We start from the raw sequence: 27,480 nt of genomic DNA on the forward strand, positions 1-27,480 counted from the left end.
GTCGGTCTCCGGTTATTGGTAGATAGTACCTCTTAGACTCTAACGAGACAAACTTCAAACAATTATGTAGAAGACGAATCAAGATAGGAAGATTGAAATGTGGTTTACTGTTTTTAGAAAACATTGTTTGAGTCGGGTAAGTTAAAAACACCTAATTTCTACACTGTTTTCTCATTTCTTTCAAACTAAAACCTTCCATAATATTTCAACAAATTTCTTCTTCTCTCTCACTTCTCTCAACTATTATAATAGTATTATATAGATATCAGCTCCCGTATTGATTCTCAAGAACTTGGTCCACGAGTCTCAATCTTGGTCGTATTCCAAATCTCAAGGAGTCAAGGTCACATTCATAACCAAAATGTGGTTTACTGTTTTTAGATACCAAGTTCAGATACATGAAACTTGCCATAAGTTCAAACCCTAAACCCAAAACATTATCGTACCAACACACAGCAGAAAGTAAAAGAGAAACCCAATAAAACGAACCAACACACATCAGGAAGTAAAAAGACAACCCCAATAGAACGAGCAACATCATATGGTCCTTTATCATGTAAGATAGGCATCGCACTGCAAGAAGTCCCATATAGAACCAAGAGTACCACAAAGCATTTCCAAAACACAACTTTTCTCAATGTTCTGCTCCTGCAGACAGCAAGGGTTTTCATTATAAGCCTTACACTTCCAAAAAGAGTTTCAATAATACAAGAGCGCAGTAATTTACCTGTAACTTAGAGTTTAGGTCTTTAAGTATCAGTGTAATCTCCCTCTTGATCTCCCCTGTTCCAACCCTCTCATTGAATCTATCAGTCTCTCTTACCCTAAGCCTTAGAGTTTGGCTTTTGTAAATAGTAGCTCTAACGTGACAAGCTTCAAAAAGTCTGTATCCATCCTCGGATGAAGCTTTACCGAATGGCCACCTTAAACCGCCTTTCACATTTGGATCAACAGTCGCTGAATCCAATAGTGCTTTAATGTTGCTTATCTCTTTATCCTGCCCATTATAGAAAGATAATCAACCCAACCTAAGTCCAAAAGAGGTGTTTTATCCAGAAAGATATATATTACCAAAATTCAACTCACTGTGAGAGACGTCATTTTCCTTTTAGCAGAGAGCATCAGTCTCATGTCGAGATTCTTGTCAATGCATGACACATCAACAACCATATGCCTTACAGGATTAAGCTCGGCCTGTGCAACAGTAACAGCAAAAAAACTCAAAGTTCAAAGACAGTAAGGTAATATCAATGATAAGATGAATTATATGGAGACAACATGGCTTCTATCTTTAAATTCTTGTTTTTATTTGTTGTTCGTGTTAGATCACTGAGGAATAAAGAAGAGATTTTACTCTAAAACTAATCACATACACAAAGAACTCGAAACTTGCCTTGTACATACTGAGCCGTCCATCTTCCTTGAGGCTACATTTGCAGTTGATGGTTGCATTGGGACGAGTATGGTGTGATACCTGAAAATAGAAGCCAAACACAATCAAACACATTCAGTGCCATCAAAGAGACAGATCCAAACACGTACCTTCACGGTGTATGTTTCCTTTTCCAAGTCAAGAGAGAATCCATGGCTTCGTACAACCTCAGACTTAATGTGTTGTAAGTAAGACGTTGGGACATCTGTAGAGAACGTCTTAGAGTTTTTCAGCGAACATTCACTCACAGGACTACCTTGATGCCTGGTTATATGTTGTACGAGTTAGAAGAAGAAATACAAAGAGGTTCTGTAAGCAGAAAGATGCCAGATCAGAAGCTGAATCACTTACCCATAGAAGAAAATTTTACCAAACCGAGCAACCAATCTCAATACATGATGATGCTCCTCCATTTTAGTCTTAGCTCGCTCATAAGCCAACACAAGATCCTCCCCAACGTTCTCTGCTACTAACAGCCACTGTTCTTTTTTTTCTTCACTCTCTACAAGATACATATTCACTTAATATAAACATATAAAAACACAGTTAAAAAATACACAATGCATCCTTCTTTTGACTAGAAAGATCATAACGCTAGCAAAGTAGTCACAACTAGTTGATGTTTGTATTGTTAAATACATACATAACCAAAGTCCAAATACTGCGTTAAGACACAAACAATTCTGCATAAAGCTTACATCATTTTTAACTATTACACCACTGACAAACACAGATCCTTACCGTTTCGGACATTGTTGAGCATCAGTACCGAAGGCTTTTCTCCTTTTCTACACTCGACAGAATCCGAGGACAAGGGCACAAACTTAACATACGAAGGAACCTCATCCTCGATTCCATTTGAACCAACAAGAAACCATTTAGAAATGGAATCTCCTGAATAGACTATCCGGTTGCTTTTATCACTGCTACAGCTACTGTTCAAGCTGAGGTTTTTCTTGAATTTTATATCAAGAGAATCTGGAACAGGGTCAGGTTTGGTTGGATCCTTTGAATGCCTCTTGTGTGGTGGAATATAAGGCATGTTTGAACCTGAAACTCACCCAAAATAAAAATAAAAAAAAAAACGAATTCAAGAAAAAAAAAAACTTCAACTTGGAGCTCAGAGATAGTCAGAGAGGAACAATCTAATGAAATTAATGGAGATATATGAAAAGGCTGAGAATTTCAAGGTGGGAAGGTGGGAAGGTGAGAAGGCGAATTATACCCTTTAGTCGACTCAACGCCTTTTGATGTTCCTACAGAGAGAGTAACAGTGAACTTAAAAGAGACTCTTCGCTCCCTTTTTATCTCTCCATTAACTTCATTAGATTGTGTTTTGTTTCGATAAGGTTCACAATTGGACAAGTCAAATTATGAGTCCATAACCCAAAACTCAAGCTTGCGCTGGAAAAATCAGGTTCCCGAGGGGCCTCTCTGGTCTTAAATGCAGGTTTTATTGAAACAAAGTTTGATACGATGTTTGTGAAAAAGTAACAATTTTTAAGTATTTTAGGCTTAGTGAAAAAAGGAAAAAAAATTGTATTTTTAGGCAATTTCTCAATTTGTTGTTCTAAAAAAAAAGTCTTTAAGCGTTGAGTTTTTTTTTCACTCTCTCTCTTTGTTTCTTTCTTTGCCCCTACCTATATCCGCCGTCTCGAAACCACAGAAAATCCGTTTTTTAGTTTTTTTTTTCCAGCTAGCTAAGTGATGTCGTCACATATCTAATGTGGTCGGTCACTACTTCAATGAAGACAGAGGAGGAGGAGCTTTTCTAGTTCTTTCTTCCTTGTAAAGTTTTTTTCCCTTTTTGAAATTGAAACAAAGTTTACTTGGCAGAGAGCTTGATCAGGAAAGCTTAAACAATGCCGTTGACGAGGTACCAGTCTCGTAACGAGTACGGATTAGCAGATCCGGATCTGTACCAAGCTGCTGATAAAGATGACCCCGAAGCTCTGCTTGAAGGTGTCGCCATGGCTGGTCTCGTTGGTATATTGCGTCAACTCGGTGATCTCGCCGAGTAAGTTTTCTCTCTAATCGAAGTTTATGTAATTGACTTCAAATCGCTGCAAATTCGGAGTTTTTGGAATCTACTGTCCTTGGCCCACACGAGTTCTAAAGTTGCAATTTTTATCAATCTTAGAGCTTTGACGAATCTAGATTTAGTTTTGGAAGTGAAAGTTTTGATTTTTGATGGAATTGACTTTAAATTAATGTAATTTGTGATGTAAGGTTTGCTGCTGAGATGTTTCATGACTTGCACGAAGAAGTAATGGCAACTGCTTCTAGAAGCCATGGTCTTATGGCTCGTGTACAGCAACTGGAAGCAGAGTTCCCTTCTATAGAGAAGGCATTACTATGTCAGACCGATCATTCACCTTTTTTCTCTTATAAAGGTCAGATAAATTGGTGTTGCTATGAACATTCATGATCTGGTCAGCTTTTACTTTGATGTTGGATTAGTTTAAGATGACTCTATGACTCTATTTTTCAGGTGTGGAATGGCATCCGAATCTACAATTGGAACAGAGTGTGGTTACACGTGGTGACTTACCCCGTTGTGTTATGGATTCTTATGAGGAATGCAGAGGTCCCCCAAGGCTATTTCTTTTGGACAAGTATGATTTACCTTTTCTGTTAATATTTCTTCTCTAGTAGTTTGTGAGAGCTGAGGATGTAACATCTTTTGATGGGTTTGTTTAGATTTGATATCTCGGGAGCTGGAGCATGCTTGAAACGCTACACCGATCCATCATTTGTTAGGCTCGAAACGTCTTCATATGAAGAATCATGGGATGATATTCAGAAAGAGAAGAAATCACAGAAAGCAAAGGTAGTTGTACTGCTGAACGAGGGAGCTTCCTACTTTTCTGTTACATAGTAGACAAAACCTACTTTTAGTTTAGGCTGTAGAAGTAGGAAAAAAGTAACTTAGCCTTCTTAGGTATTTTGGTCGATTTGCTGAATAGTAGGTTCTGTTTTATATGTTCTTGTCTTAGCGTACCATAAAACTTAGACAGGTCCATTGAAAAATGCTTATGCTCATGGTGTTTTGAATGTGTAATTATCTTCCTCTTCGTACTTCTCATAGTTTTTCCTCTTAATCTCTTGTAGAGAAGAGCTACTCAATGGAGGAATGGAGGAACACCTGAAAATGCACTATCATCACATGCCAAGTGAGTATTGTCTATTTTATGTATTGTATGTTTGTTATAATTCTCTTAGTTCCCATATTGGTATTTGATTGTGAGTGACGATGGCTGCTTCATATCATTCAACTGGCACAGATTGCATGAATTGTTTTTGGAGGAGCATTTAGAGACTCATCATTTAGACCCAGCGCGCGTTGTGAAGTTGAAAACTAGAAAGCTAGATGGGTGTACCATTATTTCAAAATCAGGGGAAAGCTACATGGAGAAATTTGTGCAGACACGTGTAGATAGTAAAATAAGTTATGAAATAATCACCCAAAACCCCGGATTGTTGACATGGAATATGGATAGTACTAGAGACATAGTAACCGATATACCTGAAATCAGTATGGTGGATGCTATGGAGAAGTCTCACGGAGGAAGCAGCGCAGAGGTTTCATTACCAAGTGAGCAGGAAAATGTGACAAATGGTAACTTAAATAGGGGTTTGATTGAAAAAGATATAGAGACAGTGCCTGAATCTACTTCTTACAATGAAGTCCATGGTACAACTTTTACAAAGGATTCACAAACTAATTTGAACGAGAAGCCAGGATTATTTCAACAGAGGAGTTATTCTGAAGATTTGACCAGTGATGCTGACAATTATGTTGACGCACCAGCGACCATGGAGTCGGAAACAGAAACAGACGATGAGTATAGAACTAAGAACAGATCAGATGCTTTGAAGGATGAGAACCATCATACATATTCTGATGCGGATGAAGAGAGGATGGAGGACCCACCTCAATTTTCATTTTTTCATTCAAATGGAAACACACCTGTGTCAGAAAATGGGAGAAGCTCATTCGGGAAACGGAGCACTAGTTATTCTTACTCGGACACTGCAAGCGTATCCATCGATGATCAGTCTGATGGAGAGAAACTTTCTGGATGTTTACCTTCTACTTCTAGTTTTAAGAGTGAGCTGCATGTAACTCCTGAAGCCAGCAAAGTGTCTAATGATTATAATGTTCATGAATCAGTTAGTAGTAGCAATGTAGATGGCCAGACATCATTAAGATCGAATGATACATGTTCAAGTCCAAGGCCAGTCTCTCAGAATGATGAATCATGTCCACGGACTGTTCAATCGTTAGCACCAGTAGACATTGGAAATTCTCCAGAACTTGATAGGCTTGATCTAATTAACGGAGGCAATGATGTAAGCAAGGTGGATCCAATCGATTGTTCTAGATCCCGTGCATCTTTTGATGCTAAAAACTCTAACTTCCCTTCTGAATCTTCGTCAATTAGTTCAACTTCTGAGGGAAGCAGATGCTATACTACCATTGAGAAGAACGATATGGTTGATTGTTCTTCAGATTTAGTAAAGTCAGCCACTAGTCCTCAAGTTTTTGTTGATATCCAAACAGGTGAACAGTTACGTAGCGGTGATAATGATATTGAGACAAACTCTACCGTTGCTTGGTCTAAAGTTGTAGCAAACTCAGGTAGCGATCCTGAAGGCCATGATGGTAGTAGCCTAGCAGGGAAGCTGTTACCTTGCTCAGCTGGGAAGGGGATGGAAGTTTCACCTGATATTCCCGATAAAGTCTGTGGTCCAAGTACAGTAGATGAAATTCATTTAAAAAATGCTCTGGGTGATGAAACTGATTGTGTAACAGTGACTAATGTAGTGGCCGACGTTGATTCTGAAAATTTAGTAACCGACGTAAATTCTCAAAATTCAGTTGATTCTCAGACTCCAGTTGCTGATGTTGGTTCTCAAAATTCAGTTGCTGAGATCTCCAATGAACATTCAGGTGCATTTGGCAACACGGCTGGTGTATCTGTTTCAGAGTCCCATGAAGACACACTAGAGAATGGAATGTCCATGCCTGCTGAAGTCAATAGTAAGCTGACTTTTGATTTTAACTCGGGAGGAGAGAAATTGGGGGGAGATGCTTCATCTGCTTGTAGCAAAAGCGATGAACATATCTCTGATGAAGGTTTTCATGACCTTTCAGGGCTGGACAATGCAACTACAGACATTGTCCCGAACATAGAGCTTGATGTATCTGATAATGACAGTGACACTTCCAGTGGTGGTGTTAACCATGCCGTTAGCCTGTCATCTACTAGTTTGAATGGTTCTCTACCTTGGATTCCGATTAATACTTATCGATCGTCTCCTAAAGCTGGAGAGATTTGCCAAGACACAGTAGTAGAGTCTGATGGGACACTACCAGCAGAGGATAATCTAGAGTCAGAGATAAAAATGCAGAAAAGCCCACAGGAAGTGTCCTCAGAAGGTCTGAATACTTCCCTAGACAACAATGACCTGGCAAGTTGTGAATCTATAAGTCCCAAGCCATCTCAGGATCAAAGGCACAGAGACACAGAAACCAGTTATCCTGGTGAGAGCATTCTTGTTGATAATTGTATAGATTCCTCGCCAGTGAATAATCTGAACCTCATAGAGAGTGAGGCTCTCGAGCAGACAGTTAGAGAGCAAACACCTTGTGCAAGCCATACAGTTGCAGATGAGGAATTTCTGCAGTCAAATGTTTTCGGAGGTTTAGAGTTTGTACCACAATCAGCTGGCTTAGATTTTGCACCCCAATCTGCAGGTATAGAATTGAACAGACCTAACCAAGAACTGAATCTGGATCCTACTTTTCCTAGCTTTGGCTTGATCCCTGAGACTACTCCACCCAATCAGGAGGACATGCCACCGCTGCCACCCCTTCCTCCTATGCAATGGCGTATTGGGAAGGTTCCACATTCTTTTCCTACCTTCATGGGGGAATCAGTCGAAACCAGTAGTTCTGTTCTATCAGCGGCACCACCCAGTGATTTTAGCTTGGACGTTCAAATTGGGTCTAAATCACCAGAGATGTCTGTATCCTTAGGAAGTGACGAATCAGAACAACTTCCTGGAGGGTTTGTGAACAATGCATCAGAAACGCCGTTGCAATCATCCATTCAGTTCCCAACCATTGACGCTGATTCGAATAGTCAGTATGACAGTCCTGAGCTCCCTACAATGCCTAATCAGGGATGTATAGAGGATTTTGGTTCTGAAGTGAACAATCTTTTGGCTGATAATGCAGTTCAGAACCACGAGCTCGTTTATTCACAAGAGCCGTCATTGCAGCAGCCTCAGGATCTATCGGCAAAATACGAAGATCTCAAGGACGATACAGATTTCGTTTATTCACAAGAGCCGTCACTGCAGCTGCCTCAAGATCTATCGGCAGATTTGAAGGACGATACAGATGTGCTTGTGTCACTAAGCTCAACCGATGATCACCATTGTCCTGAAACCAAATCCCTGACACCAACTCAATCAACAAAGGTAGAAGATGAGAGTCATTGTGTTCCTGATGCTTCAAATGCAGATACAGCAGAACCATCAAACACGTCAGTTCAGAAGATAATTCCTGGTGCAGCGGGAGATGCTATGTGGCCTGTCAACGCGTTCTCTGTTGCACCTACCTTGGACACAGATAAGCCAGAAGTGGTCCCTACGGTTCGGCTTCCTCGGCCAAGAAGTCCGCTTGTTGATGCCGTTGCAGCTCATGACAGACGCACGGTAACAATTACATCCTGTCGGCAAATACCATGCCTATGCTAAAATTTTGACTCTGATCGCTTGTTCTGATGATTTGGCAGATGAAGAAAGTCTCTGAGATGGTCCACCCACCAATTAAATCAAAGCAAGATGACAAAGATTCGTTGCTCGCGCAAATTCGAAATAAGGTAGCAACATTGTTTTCTTCCTCTTTAGTTGTAGTTCATTGTAGTAATTTGTATCTTTCACCTCTGGCTAATGCACTAGGTCGAAATGGTTCTATATTGATCATGTAAAAACCCAAATGCAATATCTAATCTTGTTAACAGAATCTGAGATTTTTGGAGGTTTTTGACCCTGTTTTGTCTATATGCAGTCCGTCAATCTGAAGCCTGCAGCAGCTACACGACCCAGCATCCAAACTGGTCCTAAAACGAATATAAGGGTAGCTGCAATCTTAGAGAAAGCAAACACAATACGCCAGGTTCGTTACTCTCTTTCGGATTCCTTTTAAAACAGTAAACGTTTTCCAGTTTTTTCCTTTGTTCCTTTTTATGGTTCTTCTTACTAATCCTAGAGACATCATGTTGTCCCACATTGGATTCCAAAGCAGTTTCTTAAGTGGAAACATTGACTTATTTAGCCTGATCATAGACCATTTTTAAAAACTCACTTTTTCCCTATCACATACACATCCTAAACCGGTGTGACACTTGTGCAGGCAATGGCTGGAAGCGACGAGGACGAAGATTCAGATAGTTGGAGTGACTCTTAACTTAAATCCATGATCGTTTGGCTTTTCCGTTGTGTCCGTTCTTGTTCCACGATGAGTGCGCAAGCGCTTAGAGTCTCAGGTAGGTTATACAATTTCTATTTCAGACATATTAACATAAAAAAAATACAGTACTATCATCTCTTATATATCATGTATGTATGTATATTGTATACTGTTTTATAGGTTTGTGCGTGTATGTTGTAAGTAAATTCCGGAATTTACAGTAGTGTTACAAAAACTTTGTGGGGTTTTATTTTCTTATATATTCTTTTTCCTCAATAGAACATTCTTTTTAGTGCCCTATGTAATGTATCATTGTTATGTGTGTATCACTGTATTTGGAACCATATTCATTCTCATGTACGAGACAAAAAAAAAACAATCTAGTCCCAAACTCCCAATGAGACACACTTAAATGGTGGTTACTACAAAATTTTAAAAGATTATAAACTGAACCAAAAACAAAACCATAGTCAAACTGAACAAGAAATAGTTTTAATTTCCGTGATTCGGACCAAACCGTAAACTACATTGCTCAACTCAGCTGTCGGAAGAAGAATATTCTCAAACCCAAACCAAACAAAGAGATTAAAAATCAAAATCCCAACTTCGTCTCTTTTTATTTACTTTTTTTTTTTTTTCTTATAAATTAAAATGGGAAAATCGATTCCAATCAAAACAGGGCTAAGAGGAGCGTCAGCTGTAGCAGCTGGATTTATCAAATCCTCGAAACCGATCCGACCCGTTTCCTCCATGGACAGTCCCGGTAAAGATTCCTCATCCGGCACCGCCACCGCCACCGCCACAACCAGCGATAGTAGTAGCCGACGCTTTGTTCCGCTTTCAACGGTGGTCTCTGATTGTGCGAAGCGGTGGTTCAAAGACACACTTGAGGAAGCTAAAGCTGGGAACATCACTATGCAGGTTGTATTGGGTCAGATGTATTACTCTGGCTATGGAGTCCCTAAAGATGCTAAAAAGGTTTCTTCTTTATCCCCTCTTTTCGATCTCATCATTCCAAAGTTTAGGGTTTTGTTATACTCTGTAATTTGATTTGCAAGTTTCTTCCTTTTTGACATTTTTGAATTCAATTCTCTGTTTCTTTCATTAATAGGGGAGACTTTGGATTACAAAAGCATCAAGAGTTCGTTCTTCAGTGTGGAAAGTGAAAGATAAACGACCAGGTTTTTTTTTCTAGTTACTTGTCAAATTAGCTGATCAATATATTGATCCTTTTTGGTTTATGGATGTATAACTTTGTTTTTCTTTGTTCTGATTTCTCAGGTTACAACGCAAGTGATTCTGATTCAGAGTCTGATTAGCATAATCCTGATCGAAAGAGCTTGTTTTTTGTTCTGTTTTGTCTCAGTCTTGGTTGTTCCAAGTTCCAGGAATGAACTCTATATATTTTTGTATCAGCGCAAATCATTTTGATGCTTGCTTATCATTTTGTAGCTCTATTACTCAAGTTTTAGTTTTTTTTTTTTCTTATATCTTGGTGAAAGCCTTTGCTGATAGTGTATGATTCTAGCAATGAAAAGGGGTTTTAGGTATTGTTTTTGTCAGTCTTAATTTTCCAAGTAAACAATGTCGGGTTCTTCAAGTTGTACGGATAAAAGGTTATTACGAGTTGAGTTAGACAAGGAGTTGGAACTGCAGGGCTTAGGCTGAGCCGTGGTTTCTTTGTTTGTTAGCACATACTTGGGAACTCAAAGTCATAGTATTTTTGGCTTTCGGCATCCAAAAGTCCAAAACTTGACTGATACATTAGTTGAATAGTGAGATAGTAGAATTGTAACATGTCACTTTACAAACGAAACCATAAATATTCCCACAAGTTTCTCTTTTCCTTTTTCTACCATCACTCATTGATACTACAAGTACACAAGTGTCTTTAGTGGGAATATGTTATTTCATCCACCAATTCATCCCTTTTGAATTTCACCAAAATTAATAAGACTACCCTAGAATAAAAAGTAATTCTGAGTTACTTGGAATCTTGGATTCTGTTTCCATCATTCATCCTCCTAACTCTGTCTGCGGCGCACAAATAAGGTTTTCGTTTCTTAGTTTCTAGCGTCAGTTGATGAGTCGCTCATTTATGTTTTTCATTCGATTCTTTGAGAATTTTCCGATTAATTTACTCCTAGATTATTGTTTTTGTTTCCTAGATTGATTATTATTTATATGATTGTTCATATTTATCGTAATTGTCGAGGAATGACTTTGTTGTCACACACTAACGATCATGCAAATGTTGTCTATATACGCTAAAATAACAACAGATGTTATGTTTCGTTCAGAATTCAATATACAATGCATACTGAATCGTATGATCCATATTGAATCTGAGATCTTTTAGCAGAACATGGAGAATGAGACAGAATTGAGAGTTGTCCGACAGGAAGAACAACAACGTGAAGGAGAAGAAGAGGAAGAAGCACAGCCACAAAACCAACCAGCGTTACGACGCCGTTTTGTGATTTATCTCTATGTTGGATATTTTCTTGCCAGATGTAGTGCTAGGTTTGTTTCTTGATAACATGTTTTACAATTCAAGAATCTAAATAAAATGGTCACTGCAAATCCTAACTTGTTAAATATTATTATGGGCTTCTTACTTGATTTAAAATCTTGGATGAGTTGAGAGATGATTTGTATATGAGTTTCTTGGTTTTTATGATGCAGAACATGGGAATTCTCTGTTGCTTTGTATATGATCCACTTGTGGCCAAACTCTCTGCGTCTAGCAGCGATTTATGGCGCCATTGAATCTGGTTCTACTGCAATCTTTGGCCCCATTGTGGGGCAATGGGTCGAAGGAATGGACTACGTTAAAGTTCTAAGACTCTGGCTCCTCTTCCAGAACCTCTCCTACACCATTGCTGGTGGAGCAGTCATCAAGCTGTTGCTAGTTTCTGATCTCAAGTCTCAGAATCTCCCGGTGTTTGCAATCTTGGTTGTGTTAACGAACATTGCTGGCGCCGTTGGAGTGCTTTCGACTCTTGCTGGCACTATATTGATCGAACGAGACTGGTAAAATATTTAGATTGTATATTTGCACACTTGAGTGCAATTTATAGTAAGTTAATTTTGACTCTTTTGGCAACCAACAGGGCTGTGGTTATGTCAGAAAGTCATCCACCAGCTGTATTGACAAGAATGAACTCCATTAGAGGCATTGATTTGAGTTCCAAGCTACTGTCTCCAGTCATTACCGGTTTGATCATCAGTTTTGTCTCTCTTAAGGCGTCAGCTATCACTTTTGCAGCTTGGGCTACTATAACCGCTTGGGTTGAATATTGGCTCTTCATTTCTGTGTATAGTGGTGTTCCTGCGATAGCACGAAGTAATGAGAGACGGATCTTGCGTTCCCGGAAAAAGCCAGTAGAAGCAACAGATGCACCTGTTTCTGTTTATACTGTTCCGGAAACAAATGAGGGCTCTCAAGGAACCCCACCAAGTAGAACCGGAATCTTGAAGATTCTTGATAGAGTATCCAAGTCCTCTTTCTTTTGTGCGTGGAGAATATATTTCAATCAAGAAGTTGTACTCCCCGGGGTTTCTCTAGCTCTTTTGTTCTTCACCGTCCTCAGGTTCATTTTCTCTATATCTCTATGTTTAAGAGTCCTCAGTTTGAACATGCATATCCTACCGATCAAGTGGAACATTGTTGTGGTTTTTCGATGACACAGCTTTGGAACATTGATGACGGCTACATTGCAGTGGGAAGGTATACCTACATATATCATCGGTATAGGCAGGGGAATAAGTGCAACGGTTGGACTAGCGGCTACATTCGTGTATCCTCTAATGCAATCCCGTCTCTCAACGTTGAGAACCGGCCTCTGGTCCTTCTGGTCTCAGGTTCATTATGTATAGCTAGTCTTTGTTAATTGTACCTACCTGAACCTAGTAGAACTTGACCATGTTATGGAACTTGAGTAATCAATATTATAAAAGTATCAATTGTTTATAAGGCATGCAAAAACAAAAGAGTCACAAAGGTAGGGTTCTTGTTCCTGCAGTGGAGCTGCCTTTTGGTCTGCGTTGGCTCAATTTGGGTAAAAAAGGATAAATTAGCATCTTACATGCTAATGGCTGGAGTTGCTGCTTCAAGGCTTGGCTTATGGATGTTTGATCTTGCCGTCATCCAACAAATGCAGGTATGTTTACGTTTCTAAGAACCTTTGGTAATGTTATAGTATTGTGTACTTCTTAAAGACTAAAAAGGTAATGTTTTTGGTCATGTTTAGGATCTCATTTCAGAATCCGATCGTTGTGTTGTTGGAGGTGTTCAGAACTCATTGCAATCGGCTCTTGACTTGATGGCATATCTATTGGGTATCATTGTATCAAATCCAAAGGTAAATAAAAATTGGACTTCAAATTATAAGGATCTAATACAGTAGATGAAACTAACGTTTTATACAATCGAGATCATAATGTATTTTGACTTTTTGAGTGTGATTTCACTTTTCAGGATTTCTGGATATTGACGTTGATCTCATTCTCCACGGTTACGTTAGCAGGAATGCTCTATACGGTTCATCTCTACCGCATTAGAAACCACATTTTTCACTTTGAGAAGATACCTTTGTTGAACAAATGTTTATTTAAGCTACTCCCTTCTCGCGGGAACATGTGATTAGTTAGTATTGTAGAATGCGCCACCATTTTATCAAACATGGATGACTACTAATGGATGATTTTATGAAATGACCATAAAGCAGCCAAAAATAATTGAAATGGCTAAAATAGTTGTTCAAATAGGTCACAGACATAGTCAAAACTCAAAACAGAACACAGAAGAAAAGAAAAAAGGGTAAATAACAATTTTTTGTGATGTGTTGGGAAAAAATTGCCTCTCTTTTGTATGTTCATCACTCTGTTTTTGTATGAAACTCACTTTTATGATTTGCCATAATAAATTAACAACAATGGAATTTTTTCCATTTTATCTTTTGAGAATAAAAAATTATATCAAAAATTAAAACTGAAAATAACATTATAATTAGTTGTAAAAACAGAATTAAAAAAAAACAGATATTTGTAGTTACTTAATAAAGTATACACTCCCTTATTCTATATGGAAAAAAACAACATTGAAATAAGATTTATATTAGTTGTAAAAACAGAATTAAAAAAAAAAAAAAAAAAACAGATATTTGTAGTTACTTAATAAAGTATACACTCCCTTATTCTATATGGAAAAAAACAACATTGAAATAAGATTTATATTAGTTGTAAAAACAGAATTAAAAAAAAAAAAAAAAAACAGATATTTGTAGTTACTTAATAAAGTATACACTCACTCCCTTATTATATAATTAAAAATAATCATTAAGAAGATTGATGAAGTCTCTTCTTGGCATTCTCTGCTTCATCGGTTGCGTCAACTTGCATCTTTGTCTCCGTTAGATAAGCCTCCGTAGCTTCCTTCTCGTTCTTCGCCGTCAGCTTCTTCGTCTTCCAAACACAACAACAATACAGTAACATGACGTTAATCAATTAAGCAATTTCATGAGTCACCAAATACGTCATGTGATCATTGATTCAAGACCACATATAATAATATCAAAACGAGGTCGTCTTGTTGTATACGTACCTGGCCAACAAAAAAGGCCTTGACATAGCTAAATCCTTCTTGGCACGTGACTACCATGGATAAACAGTTCGTCTTCACCCGATCCGTAAGGGACTTCGACGACCGTCGTGATGACTCGGCTTCTTGCATCGCTGCTGTTTCAATAAAGGTACTTGAGACTTGAGAGCAAGGCTACAAATATATATAACTTCTCACTTTCTAGAGCCAAAGATGAATTTTTAACTATAAATGATTCTGGAAGCAACTCTTGCCACGTCTGTTTACGTGTCAGCCGTAGAGATAACCGACGTGTATTAAAGTAAGAGGCTTTTTGGGCTAAAAGAATATTGTCATCGGATCAAATAGATTTGCAACTTGCAAGTAATCGACACAAAATCCATGACGTGTAGTCTAATCCCATGTGAAGAACCATACCACACCACATATATCGTGCAACAAGAAACAAACTGTTTACTTTATTTACCTAAGCGATTGACGATTTACACTACGCTTGATAACACTACCAATTTCTTGATCGGAAAGGTCTATAAATGTGATCAAGGGTTACTATAGTGAAACTCTTTTGACCCGTTAAAATATTATAATTCTATGTGTTACTAGTTTTGACCCGTTAAAGTATGAAATATATATATATATATATAGTTTGAAATTATGGAATTTAAATCTTACTAATTAATTATATTTATTAGAAAGCTTCAATTGATAGTATTCTTAAATTAATAATCTGAGCTCAATTAAGAACTTTTTTTGTTTAATCATAGAATGTAAAGCCTTATAATAAATGTAAAATTGAAACCAAAATAGCCGCACATGGGTTTAATTATCGACTTTTTTGATTAGGAGAGGTTTTGCTATTCACAAACTCACTCCAAAACTTAACTTAATGATGTCCTTTATTTAGAGAAAGATAGAGAAACCTTTCATTAGTACTACCTTACCCACTTCAAAAATAGCAAATAAAAGACGAAAACAAATACTAGTAGTCTTTCTAAGAAATATTTTTTAAAAAAACTTAAATTTATATTCTTTAAATTAATAATCTGAGCTCAATTAAGAACTTCTGTCATAGAATTTAAGCCTTGTAATAAATGGGTTTAAATATCGACTTTAATTAGGAGAGGTTTTGCTATTCTATTCACAAACTCACTCCAAAACTTTACTTGATGTGCTTTAAAGAAAGATTGAAACCTTTCATAGTACTACTACTACTTACTACCTTACCTACTTGAAAAAAAAAAAAGAAGAGTCAAAAGTTTCCAATATTCCCAATTGCTTACAAAAATATCGAAACGAAAAAACAAAAATACACGTGGCACTCAAAGGCATCCTAAGATGATGAAAGCAAAAGCATGAAGCCGCCTCTAAAAAAAACTTGTTCAACGTATTTGAGAGTCAAGGCCACAAGGTCTGACCATCTCCTTCTCCTTCTTCTTCTTCTTCTTCTTCTTCTTCTTCTTCTTCTTCTTCTTCTTCTAATCATATTTTCAACGGTCAAACTTTTTATCACCTTCTCAGAAACTTACACTTCTTTTTAAAAAATTTCATCTGTGACCCCAAAAATCATAAAATTAAAATTAAAATTAAAAAGAAAATTCACCAATCAGACCGTGCAATATGTTTTATATATTCAGACATAACTAACAAAAATACAGAAAAACATTACAATCACTTCTCTCTTCTTCTTTCTTCCTCTTCTCCAAGCTCTCTCTCTTCCCCCTAACACCTTTCTATAAATATCTGATTCTGGTCTTTCATATAACAAACTTTTCAACTTCGTATGGCTGCTTCTTCTCTTCTTACAATGGACAATAGCAGAACCAGACAGAACATGAATGGTTCTGCTAGTTGGTCACAACAAAACGGAAGAACATCTTTGGAAGATCTTGAGATCCCAAAGTTCAGATCTTTTGCTCCTTCTTCCATCTCAATATCTCCTTCTCTTGTCTCTCCTTCAACTTGTTTCAGTCCCTCTGTTTTCCTCGATTCCCCTGCTTTTGTCTCCTCCTCTGCTAACGTAAGCCTCTCTCTCTCTCTCTCTCTCTCTCTCTCTGTTTTTTTTCCTTTCTCAATTTCTTTTGCAACGAATCGAATCTTTGATTTAAACACATCTTTCTATTGATATAATCGGAAGTAATATAAAGTCATGGGTCAACGGTTTCAAAGAGATAGAGAGAGAGACTCTCAGAGTCAACTCTCTAGAGATTGTGTTTTTAGTTTTGTTTTGTCTCTTTTCTTGAATTCTTAAACAAAATCCTTAATTTTTATTGGATTCTTGGGATGGTTTTGCAGGTTCTTGCTTCTCCAACCACAGGAGCTTTGATCACAAACGAAAGTAACCACATAGTTATAAACGAGGGAGATAAGAAGAACAACAGCAGCAACAGCAACAACATTAACTTTTTCGATTTCTCATTCCAGACACAATCATCAGGAGTTACTGCTCCGAAGACAACAACAACAACAACAACGAACAGTTCTATCTTTCAATCTCAGGTATGTTCACACAACAGCCTCAGATCCTCTAATCCCTTTTTTTCTTTTATTGTTGTGTATAATAACTGAACTCCGTTTTTGTGTTTCAGGAACAACAGAGGAAGAACCAGTCAGATCAATGGAGTCAAACAGAGACTCGTCAAAACAATCAAGCTGTGTCTTACAATGGAAGAGAGCAAAGGAAAGGAGAAGATGGTTACAACTGGAGAAAGTACGGACAGAAACAGGTTAAAGGAAGTGAGAATCCTCGGAGTTACTACAAGTGTACTTTCCAAAACTGTCCAACGAAGAAGAAAGTGGAGAGATCTTTGGAAGGTCAGATTACAGAGATTGTCTATAAAGGAAGCCATAACCATCCTAAACCTCAGTCCACTAGGAGATCTTCTTCGTCTTCTTCCACTTTTCATTCAGCTGTGTACAATGCCAGTTTAGATCATCACCGTCAACCTTCTTCTGATCAACCTAATTCCAATAATAATAGCTTCCATCACTCTGATTCCTTTCCTATGCAACAAGAGGATAACACCACTTCTGATTCTGTGGGTGATGATGAGTTTGAACAAGGCTCATCTATTGTCAGCAGAGATGAAGAAGATTGTGGAAGTGAACCTGAAGCAAAGAGATGGTACGTTTCATTTATCAGTTCTTCACTCCTTTGAACAAACCTTGAATTATGAGAATGTTCTAACATGTTTGTGTGTTTCAGGAAAGGAGAAAATGAAATAAATGGTGGGAATGGTGGTGTAAGCAAGACTGTGAGAGAGCCGAGAATTGTAGTGCAAACAACAAGTGATATCGACATTCTTGACGATGGTTACAGATGGAGAAAGTACGGTCAGAAGGTTGTTAAAGGAAACCCAAATCCAAGGTAAATAATAACATAAACATTTGTGCTTCCTCAAGAAATCACAAAACCAAGCTTCTAAAAGAATCTGACCTTTTTGTTTTCTTTTTCACTTGATGAATCTAACAGAAGCTACTACAAGTGCACAACCGTCGGTTGTCCAGTGAGGAAACATGTTGAGAGAGCATCACATGATACAAGAGCGGTAATCACAACCTACGAAGGGAAACATAACCATGATGTACCTGCAGCTCGTGGTAGCGGTTACGCCACAAACAGACCATCACAAGATGCTTCTTCAGTCCCAATTAGACCAGCTGCTATTGCTGGTCACTCCAACTACACTACTTCTCAAGCACCATATACACTTCAGATGCTGCACAACAACAACAACAACACTAATGCTGGACCTTTCGGTTACGCTATGAACAACAACAACAACAACAACAACCTTCAACAAAACTTTGTTGGTGATGGGTTCTCTAGAGCAAAGGAAGAACCAAACGAGGAGTCCTCGTTTTTCGATTCGTTTATGCCCTGAAGAAGAAAAAAGGAATCTGTTTGTTCCTTTTGTACATTTCTTGCCACCAAAGGATTTTTACTACTTACGAGTGATCCTGCAGGATAGTAAGACAGACTACTAAAGTCTATAGTCCATAGAGAAATTATTTCATTTGTTTTTTTTTTCACACGCCTGTAATATGTTTAATGTTTGTACCATAGAAACAAAAAAACTGAATAAAACCAATCAATTTTTACATTTTTTCCACTTTGTGTAATGTATCAAAGAAGAACACACACACTGACACACACACAGTCACATACCCAAATTAGCATCAGCTATATGAACACATAAAAGAATGAGATTTACACGTATTGCAAAGACGATCACAATACTGTAGAAAAGGAATCAGATAAAAGAATGAGTGGAGAGTTTGTAACCGGAGAAGATAGCAGAGAGAGCTAAAGAGATGAATGCAAAGATAGCCATGCTGATAGCTGCAGCAGCAGAATCAGAAAAAATGTTATCTTGTCCTTCTCTGAATCTGTTGGTCAATGGGATTGCAGACGACGCAGCTGATATGAGCAAATACGCTACAATCTGCAGAATTTTGAATCAAAGATCATAACTTTACAACAAATACACAAGTCTTGAAAATTTGCTAATGAGCTTCTACATTACCTGGTCGCAGGAGAAATCCACCAACAAAGAAGTCCGGCGATCGAAAAATTCCTTCTTTGAGAAATGTGAAAAAGTTTGCCACACAGTGTATAATGTTGAAATGATCGAGATCGCCAATACATATCTGAAGAAATAGGAAAGCTCAAAATTTTATTATAGACAAAACCCAGTTTTTAAAATTCTTGTATCAAAATGTTTGATTAATTTGTGTTACCTGTACTCTTCGTACTCATCGAAGTTTCGACCGTAGCCATGTTTGTTAGAGACCGTAATTATGAAAGCGAGAAGAGAGAACAAAAGGCAAAATCCTCTCATGATCGGAGATGCTTTCTTGATCAAATCCTCTCTTTTCCATCTCTGAGTGATCGTCGAAAACGTCGACGTTCCAGACGCCGGCGTCGTCTTCTCCGCCGCTTCCACGTCGGTGGCTTCAACAGGTTTCTGATTATCCGGATTCGTCATCCTATTAGATCTCAGGAATTTTTTTTTTGGTCAGAATATAGTTTTTGCTTTAAATGCGAAGATTCGGGAAAGAGGAATAACAAACTTGGAAGAAAAGTAAAACTCAGTTTGTTGTAAAAAACACGACATATGAGTAATTAAGGTTTCGAGTTTTGTAATGTGAAGAAAACGCGTGGTGGCGGGAGTGATTAAAATGGTAATTAACTAATGAATGTGAGTTAACAGATGTTAAATTCGACGCGTGCTATGAGGCGCACGGCGCGTAACAAAGATGTGTGAATTTTAATCGTGGCTAGCATTTGTTTGCCTTTATAGCCAGCGAAGCCTTATCATTGGCGGACTGAAAAAAAATATACTCACTATTTGAGTTTTAGTTAACATTATTATACGACCATTGTACATAATTTTATCATATAACTAGATTAATAACCTTTGCGTTGCCCAAGACTTTTTTTTTTTTTGTTATTAATGCCAAACCGTTAAATATAGTTATAATTATCTAATATTAAAAATAAAATATTTTCTTTGACAGTATTTTACTATAAATTTTGCTATAATTGAAAATAATAAAATACATCAACTTTTATTCAATGATATGAATTTATAATTTAACACTAAGAATTGAATAATCTTTTGATTTAAAAAAACCTTTAAATTTTTTGTGTTTTTTTAAAAAAGAAAAACTCTAATTTTCTTTATTTGTAACTCTTTAAAGTAATTGTTATTCCATTAAATTATATTTTGTCTAAATATAAAAATAAATAATATAATGTATATTATATAAAATCAATTAAAAAATAAATTAAAATATTGAAAAGAAAATAACACATGTGGCAACAATAGAACGCCAATGACAATTTCTTAGATTTTGTCGAACTTTACTTTGTTATATAAAATGTGTATAAGATTTGTGATGTTTTGATTCCGTAACTTTCGTGCTAACTGCCAAGGATATGGAATACTTCTTCAAAAGCTTAATGAAGACATAAGAGAATCTATTTAGGAAACCCTTGGATTGGAACTAAAGTTTGGTTTGGATGTTTTGTGGATAGAGTTGGTTTTATTTTATTTTTTTCTCATTGGAGGATTTTGTTTTCAGTATAAACATGTGAGAAAGGATTGTTAATCTTTGTTGTCTTAGGTACACCTCAAGAACCAAGAAACATGTGCTATTCAAATATTATTGTCGGCCATTTCTGTTAAAATATATAGAAGTAAAAACATGTGCTACTAATACTACAAACATGATATAGAAAATAGGTTGTTATCGAGCACAAACCAAAACTTTGTAAATACTGAGTCTAGATCAGAGCAAGGGGTAAGTAGGAGTCGTTTTGTTGAATCTATCTAGTGATGATGTGTTCATCAGAAACACCAAATAATTGAGGGATCGGAGATCCAATTCTCATTCTAACTGGAACATTGTTAAAGACCAAGGCAAAAAAACCTTAAATAGGCATTGAATTAAAACGGGGTGATTGATCAAGAAAAGTTTTTTGAAAGAAAAAAGGCATAAAGAAGTTCACTAGAGAAATTGCAACGGAGTCTTGTGTAAAAAAAACAATGCATTACTATATAATTGACATTGTAAACATGATAAGTGACAATGTGAACATTTCCATCTTTCAGCTTTCGACAAATTCTTCGGTGAGATTTTTCAAAGCAAACCATTACTAGATTTTTCCTAAATTTTCAGCAACATTTGACTTTAAATAGGGATAGATTGTTGTTCAGTTGTAATATAACACTTTTTTGGTTATTCTGAGAACGATTTTTCATTTAGTTACATCTAAATTTTTCGATATACTAATGTGCAATTTCCATAGATATCCATATGTTAACTTTGGCCCGTCAAATGGTTAAATATATTTTCTTTATACCAATGTCCCTAGTAAAATAAAAATACTTCAGTCTATATATTCGTTATCATGCGAGTTCTTAGGATGTGAGGTTTCTACCCATCTTTATATTCGTATACGACGAGGATCTCCAGCAGGTCCTTCTACATCAAGTTGTAGATATAAAATGTAAAAATATTTATTTCTTATATTGAACTTAGCTCTAGCTCAGAGAAATAACATATAACAACATTTAGACATGAACGAGTGATCTTGATGGATGAAGAAGACGTCAATGTCCTCAGAGAAGATTCGGAATGGCTTGTGGAACTTTTAGAGTTCACAACCTCAAAAAGAATATTAAAAAAAAAAAAAAAAAAAAAAAAAAAGAACTTTAGAGTTCATCGTGATTGCAAAATTACCAACACTTGCATTGACCACCACTGAGCTTCTGCTTGGCGGTAGCGTCACGTCGAGTTACGGTAGGGTCAAGTGTTTGAACTTTGACGTGTGTTTGAGATTTATTGAAAGAGCACAACTGTTTTCTTTCTTCTAAAGAACATTTTAATTTGATTGTTTTAAAGAGTACAATTGTTTTCTTATCATATAAGATGAAGTCTCTCGTTTGTGTGATGGAAAATAAATTAAATTTAATCTATATCATATCATAGTATATATCCGATTTTTTTTTGTTTACATCATATAAACCAAACATTAGTCTAATTTAAAATGGCTGACAAAAATGTTTTTTAAAAAATTATAAAAGAATGGATAATCTAAAATGAAAAAAATGGGTAGTCTTTCACCTAAAATTTGACAATTTTCCCACGTGTATCTAAGCTAATTCAATCATTTCATTTTATACGTGTGTTTAGAGTACAACAAGTAAATTCATTTTTTTTTTTTACTGGTGTTGTAAATGCTCCATTAATTTATTGTGTTAGTTAAAAGTATAAACTAAAAAAAAAAAGTAAAGAAAGTAGAAATAATCAACATTATTATACACTATCCAACAAAGGAAAAAGATAAATGAAGCAATACCCAATTAAAAAAGGGAAAATCTCATGTCAATTGATTTATATAAAATCTATATATACATAATTTAGTTTTTAATATAGAAAAAAATCATACAAAGTCTTTTTAATTAATCTATCAACTCAACATGTGTAAATTAGTACTGTAAAAAAAGAGATAATAATAAAATAAAAATAATAAAATATTAAGAGTGTTTGGATAAACCTAAAACGAAGGGGGCGCATGAAAGGCACCACCGACTAATAGAAAGAAGAATACAATTAAGGACCCAGCCCCGATTTCACCACCCGGGTTCTCTTTTCTTCTTCTTCGTCGTTTCTCATTTCTCTCATCACCATCATCGTCTTCGTCATCTAATATCAATCTTTCGTTTTCTTCGCTGCCAAGAATCGAAACGAATACGCTATTTTACCCGAAATTGGATCCGAATCTTGAATCTGCTGCAACTCGCCCATTTAATTTCCTTTTTCACGGTAAGTTTCTTCCTTTGTCTCTCTCTCTCTCTTGCCCACTCCCATCTATCACATTGCACCATGACTTAATTCGAGCTCGTTTCCGAACTGGGTTTTCTTGGTTTTGTTCATTACTTGTATAAATCGAATCGATTCTTTCAATTTGTGAATGTGGGCGGTCTTCAATTTGATTTCAAATTTGTCGCTCTTGCATTTTAGGTTTGATTCTTCTGAAGCCCTAATTTTTGCTCAAGTTTTTTTCTGGAGCTGGGGAGCAAAGTATACTTTCGATGGTATACAACAACCTGGCAGGAAGATTAGGGTTAGGGTTTTCTGTTCTCAGCACATCCCGCGGGTTGAATCATTTCTGAAAAAAAAGTTTAGGGTTTTTGGTTTGGTTACGGTCTGATAAGGAAGAAGAGAAAAAGGGTTGGTTTGAGAGGATAATGTGTATATTGTGTGTGATTCAAAAGTGGTCTCGCCGGGTTGCAACGATGCTGCCTTGGTTGGTCTTACCTTTGATTGGACTATGGGCTCTCTCTCAGCTTCTTCCACCTGCTTTTCGTTTCGAAATCACTTCTCCAAGGCTAGCTTGTGTATTTGTCCTTTTGGTTACTTTGTTCTGGTACGAGGTTTTGATGCCTCAGTTGTCTACTTGGAGGGTCCGCAGAAATGCACGTCTTAGGGAGAGAAAGAGATTGGAAGCTATGGAACTGCATAAGCTTAAGAAAACTGCTACACGTCGCTGTCGTAACTGCTCAACGCCTTACCGTGACCAAAACCCTGGTGGTGGGCGATTTATGTGTTCTTATTGTGGGCATATTTCAAAGAGACCTGTCTTAGACATGCCTGTGCCTCCAAGGTTAGGACTTTCTGGTTCTGGAATTTTGAAGGATCTTGTAGGAAGAGGTGGTAAGATGTTGAATGGAAAGGGATGGAACGAGAATGGTTGGATGCACGGGCAAGAATGGCCAGATAACAGCACATGGACTAGCGAGTCTGCCCATTGGCGGAATAATAGTGGTAGTACATTTGGTGAAGATGAGAATTGTTTGGTGGAAAAATCATATCCTAGTGGCGTTGTTTTTGCTTGCCGACTGCTTACTTCTTTTTTCATGAGCATTAGGTGGCTTTGGAGAAAGATTTTTAGCTTTACCTCTTCAGTTGATGATTCGTCAACTGATGCTGACCAGAGACGATTGCTGGCTAGGCAGGGTGAGAATGGGAACAGCTTTCATGAGAGTAGGGTTGAGAAAGCACGCAGAAAGGCTGAGGAGAAAAGACAAGCTAGGCTAGAAAAGGAGCATTTGGAGGAAGAAGAGAGAAAACAACGAGAGGAAGTCGCTAGACTAGTGGAGGAACGGAGAAAGTTAAGAGATGAGAAGACTGAAGCCGAGAAATGTAGCAAAGCATCATCTGCTTCCAAGGAAAAAGATACCAAAAGGGAGGCTGAGAAAAAGCGTCAGGAGAGAAAGAAAGAAAGAGATAAGGCTTCTAGTAAGAGCAATTCCGATGCCGAAGAACTTGATAAGAGAATAGGAAAAGATTCTGACCATAAGCGTGAGCTTGAGAAAAATGATCATTTCAGGAGCCCGAACATGGAAAAGAGACATGGGCATGGTGTAGATAATAATGCTACTAGTAACAGTAACATGACAGGTGCTGGCGGTAGGTACTTTGATCGTGTGAAGGGTACGTTCTTCTCGTCTTCTAAGGCTTTTACGGATAACCGGTTCTTTGGAAGAGGTGTCAACATGTCAGCTCCAACTGCAAAAGAGAATAAGCCAACCATTGGCTCTGCAGACCATTCTCATGCACCTGCTCAGATTAGGCATATTAATCCTCCTGAATTTGTTGCTGGAAAATCTGGTTCAAATGGAGGGGAAAGGAATACTAATCGTCATGTAAGTGTTCTTGCCAAATTTCTTATGCCATTGCAATCTGAATGATGAACCTAGTAATCACTACTCTGTTAAACTAATCTTTTTTGTATATGTTGAGTTGATAAGATTGCTCTGTTGAAGTAGGTTCAACTTTAAATTTTGTTCTAGTTTTCGTCAACTTGTTTTATATAGGACACTTAAAATTATTATGATGTTCCTCTCAGGTTATTTCTGAGCCGCAACCAAGTGGAGAACCTAAAAAATCATGGCAGCAACTATTTGCCCGTACGCCATCTGTGCCTGCTTCCTCCAATGTTAGTGTTATAAGTCGACCTAGTACGAAGCCCAAAGATGTTCAGAGTTCACAGGTTCCTAATCAAGATCATTCTATACGAACCTTTGATAATCCAATCAGTTTTGGGCTCCCATCACCATTCACCATACCTACTACATACTCCAGCGGATCGACTATCAGTAGCTTAGGTTTCTCATCTTCAAGAGATAATTGTCACCCTCAGCCTGGGGAAAATGCTCGTACTTTTATGCCTGAAGAAGAGCGTTTTGAAGATCCGTGTTATGTTCCGGATCCAATATCTCTTCTGGGACCTGTTTCAGAATCACTTGATCTAAGGGCCGAGTTTAAAACTGGTGTAGGACTAGAGAAATCCCACTTGTTGAAGAATGCACCTTTTTGTGAGGTCAATAAGCCATCTCCGATTGAATCTCCCTTGTCAAGATTACGAGTTGCAGATGAAAAACAAGTTAACGATGGAAGTTGGCAAATGTGGAAGACCACCTTTGGCCAAGACCTCCTTCTACCTTCAGAGAATAGTAGATCTAATGAGGAAAATGCTGTGCATCATGTGCCTCATAATAGGACATCATCGTTATTTGCAAAAGATGACCCTATTCACAGTGCGTATTCACGCAGGAATGACTACTTTGAAAATGATCAGAGAAGTGGCGCGTTCAGTCCCATTGCTGGTCCAAGCAACCATGATCCCTGGTCACAGAAAATGTTCCTCCCAGCATCATCTGGCACAGAGAGTCTTTTGTCACATAGTCGACCAGAAGAAGCCAGCCCGAATAATGTTGCATATATGAGTCCAACTGGGATGGCTCCAGACAACCCATTTGAACTCCCTTCTCCGAATCACTGGCTCAAGTAAGACTAGTTTCTGAACCTCTAGTTCCTATCTTTGCTCAATATATTTGTGGGCATGGCTGATATAATAATAATGTGTCCAAGGAGACTAGGTTGAAGTAACAGAGTAACTTTTTTTCCTAGGCTATAGAGCAGATTATGCCTGTAACACGATTTAGAGTTGCTCGTTGACATTCTGAATTACATTAGTTATAAGATTAGGTTTGTTTAGAATTTTGAACAGTAGCAATGAAGAGGACTGTGTAATGATTTTTGTGTTTTGTTAATAATGTGCAGGAAAGTGAAGAAGACTGGTGATGGGACTGGGAGGCAATTTGTGGAGGGTCAATTCCTAAACCAAGATGTACAGTCGTTTTGGTAGTCACAAATTCAAGAAAGTTAAAAGAAAAAGAAAAAAAAACAAACATTGAAAATCATTTTGGGACACAACTTTCGCAGATATACCTCGTCTGTCTCTCTGTCCTCTGGTTTTCTTTAACCTAAGATTTTGAGTTTTTACTTAAAAAAGATGGCTAGCTTCGATTAGACTTACATACACTTAACACGTAATTACCGGAAAGCTACTATTGCTTTATAACATACCTCTCTCATTTACTCTTCGACTCATTTTGAGGCATACTTATCTGAGGCAAAAAAAGAAGTTCAAGCCTTCTATGAAAGGAAGATAATACTGCATATATTTTTGGCAAGATTAATTTTCGTAGGGCCTTTTCAACCATATGCTGGTAGCGTTTTTTAACTTACGAAAATTTTAATTAATTATGTTCTTAACTTTTGTATTTGTAAATTTGGTTTAAAAAAGGACTAAAAAAATACTTCATCTCTTTTATTTAGTTGATATTTAAGGTTTTGGCACACCAATTATTATTATTTTGGGCTATTTGACACACCAATTAAGAAAATACAAAATATTTATATAACCTTTTTTTACACACATATATATATTATATAAATAAACTGAATTCAACCAATAAGAAAATATAATGTAAAATAGGTTGGTCAAAAAGAAATTTGTGACATTTATCTTTTGCAGAAAAATTGAATATGGCTTAATTTGAAACAATTCTTTTCTCCTAAAATTCATTTATATTAAAACGGAAGGAGTATATGGATTGAATCGATAAGACGATTCATATTTCTTCTTGATAAGATATGTAAAACAGACATGAGATAGCTAAAATTTTGAAAATTGGCTTTAGTTACATTTACATATACTTAATCATGTAAAATATCTAAAAATTTAGTTACTTCGTTCAAAGTTGGCATTGAGTATTGTTGTAAAGAATGATTTTGATTTATAGATTTGGTTTATTATAGGATTGATAGTGGATGTGGCATCTGGATGTGGGTGATAATTGATCAAGAACAATAGTCACACATAAGACAATAATAATCTTGAAACTTAAATCTAGGACAAAAAAAGTGCAAATGATAGTATAATTTATTGTTTAAATTATGATTATTATATTTGTTTTGTTTTATTGGGGTAAATTTCTACAACTTTATATTTGAAGTTTTACAAGTGAGCATGTCTGTTCTACGACTCACTTGAAAAGCTTCAAATGTTGAATTGTTACAACAGACTAACTATCTACATATGTAAAA

The 27,480-nt window shown here is 36.9% G+C and overlaps 8 protein-coding genes across 9 annotated transcripts; 5 read left to right on the forward strand and 3 right to left on the reverse strand.

Moving 5' to 3' along the window:
- Positions 1 to 328: 328 nt before the first annotated feature.
- Positions 329 to 2,844, reverse strand: LOC104792646 (uncharacterized). The gene is made up of 8 exons (XM_010518834.3): positions 2,658 to 2,844; positions 2,174 to 2,482; positions 1,784 to 1,934; positions 1,543 to 1,696; positions 1,394 to 1,474; positions 1,087 to 1,194; positions 728 to 997; positions 329 to 648 (listed from the first exon to the last, which is right to left on the reverse strand). The coding sequence occupies exons 2-8, from the start codon at positions 2,472 to 2,474 to the stop codon at positions 553 to 555; spliced, it is 1,161 nt and encodes a 386-aa protein (XP_010517136.1). The 5' UTR covers positions 2,475 to 2,482; positions 2,658 to 2,844; the 3' UTR covers positions 329 to 552.
- LOC104792647 (protein SCAR2) lies at positions 2,828 to 9,191 on the forward strand. Its single transcript, XM_010518835.3, has 9 exons — positions 2,828 to 3,449; positions 3,662 to 3,825; positions 3,924 to 4,047; positions 4,133 to 4,262; positions 4,544 to 4,605; positions 4,717 to 8,158; positions 8,239 to 8,325; positions 8,514 to 8,621; positions 8,859 to 9,191. The coding sequence occupies exons 1-9, from the start codon at positions 3,295 to 3,297 to the stop codon at positions 8,910 to 8,912; spliced, it is 4,326 nt and encodes a 1,441-aa protein (XP_010517137.2). The 5' UTR covers positions 2,828 to 3,294; the 3' UTR covers positions 8,913 to 9,191.
- A 166-nt stretch (positions 9,192 to 9,357) lies between these two features.
- On the forward strand, positions 9,358 to 10,465 carry LOC104792648 (uncharacterized). The gene is made up of 3 exons (XM_010518837.3): positions 9,358 to 9,893; positions 10,027 to 10,096; positions 10,197 to 10,465. Exons 1-3 carry the CDS (start codon positions 9,567 to 9,569, stop codon positions 10,232 to 10,234), a joined length of 435 nt encoding a protein of 144 aa, XP_010517139.1. The 5' UTR covers positions 9,358 to 9,566; the 3' UTR covers positions 10,235 to 10,465.
- A 227-nt stretch (positions 10,466 to 10,692) lies between these two features.
- LOC104792651 (solute carrier family 40 member 1-like) lies at positions 10,693 to 13,670 on the forward strand. Of its 2 annotated transcripts, none has more exons than XM_010518840.3 (8): positions 10,693 to 10,967; positions 11,278 to 11,438; positions 11,601 to 11,948; positions 12,029 to 12,508; positions 12,608 to 12,779; positions 12,941 to 13,078; positions 13,169 to 13,279; positions 13,396 to 13,670. In XM_010518840.3, exons 2-8 carry the CDS (start codon positions 11,281 to 11,283, stop codon positions 13,558 to 13,560), a joined length of 1,572 nt encoding a protein of 523 aa, XP_010517142.1. In that variant the 5' UTR covers positions 10,693 to 10,967; positions 11,278 to 11,280; the 3' UTR covers positions 13,561 to 13,670. The 2 variants fall into 2 exon arrangements, with proteins under 2 accessions (XP_010517142.1, XP_087309897.1); XM_087453771.1 differs by having other exon boundaries at positions 10,832 to 10,967; positions 11,275 to 11,438.
- Positions 13,671 to 14,017: 347 nt separating this feature from the next.
- Positions 14,018 to 14,709, reverse strand: LOC104792649 (uncharacterized). Its single transcript, XM_010518839.3, has 2 exons — positions 14,521 to 14,709; positions 14,018 to 14,381 (listed from the first exon to the last, which is right to left on the reverse strand). Exons 1-2 carry the CDS (start codon positions 14,647 to 14,649, stop codon positions 14,256 to 14,258), a joined length of 255 nt encoding a protein of 84 aa, XP_010517141.1. The 5' UTR covers positions 14,650 to 14,709; the 3' UTR covers positions 14,018 to 14,255.
- Positions 14,710 to 15,803: 1,094 nt separating this feature from the next.
- LOC104792652 (putative WRKY transcription factor 33) lies at positions 15,804 to 18,617 on the forward strand. The gene is made up of 5 exons (XM_010518841.3): positions 15,804 to 16,534; positions 16,810 to 17,013; positions 17,103 to 17,638; positions 17,720 to 17,881; positions 17,987 to 18,617. The coding sequence occupies exons 1-5, from the start codon at positions 16,298 to 16,300 to the stop codon at positions 18,396 to 18,398; spliced, it is 1,551 nt and encodes a 516-aa protein (XP_010517143.1). The 5' UTR covers positions 15,804 to 16,297; the 3' UTR covers positions 18,399 to 18,617.
- LOC104792653 (CASP-like protein 4B1) lies at positions 18,515 to 19,779 on the reverse strand. The gene is made up of 3 exons (XM_010518842.3): positions 19,255 to 19,779; positions 19,041 to 19,164; positions 18,515 to 18,959 (listed from the first exon to the last, which is right to left on the reverse strand). Exons 1-3 carry the CDS (start codon positions 19,500 to 19,502, stop codon positions 18,768 to 18,770), a joined length of 564 nt encoding a protein of 187 aa, XP_010517144.1. The 5' UTR covers positions 19,503 to 19,779; the 3' UTR covers positions 18,515 to 18,767.
- Positions 19,780 to 22,567: 2,788 nt separating this feature from the next.
- LOC104792654 (uncharacterized) lies at positions 22,568 to 26,704 on the forward strand. Its single transcript, XM_010518843.3, has 4 exons — positions 22,568 to 22,848; positions 23,047 to 24,731; positions 24,935 to 25,875; positions 26,152 to 26,704. Exons 2-4 carry the CDS (start codon positions 23,274 to 23,276, stop codon positions 26,234 to 26,236), a joined length of 2,484 nt encoding a protein of 827 aa, XP_010517145.2. The 5' UTR covers positions 22,568 to 22,848; positions 23,047 to 23,273; the 3' UTR covers positions 26,237 to 26,704.
- The last annotated feature ends 776 nt before the right edge of the window (positions 26,705 to 27,480 follow it).

This window comes from Camelina sativa, chromosome 6, assembly GCF_030686135.1.
Source record: "Camelina sativa cultivar CO46 ecotype springtype chromosome 6, ASM3068613v1".
NCBI lineage: Eukaryota > Viridiplantae > Streptophyta > Magnoliopsida > Brassicales > Brassicaceae > Camelina > Camelina sativa.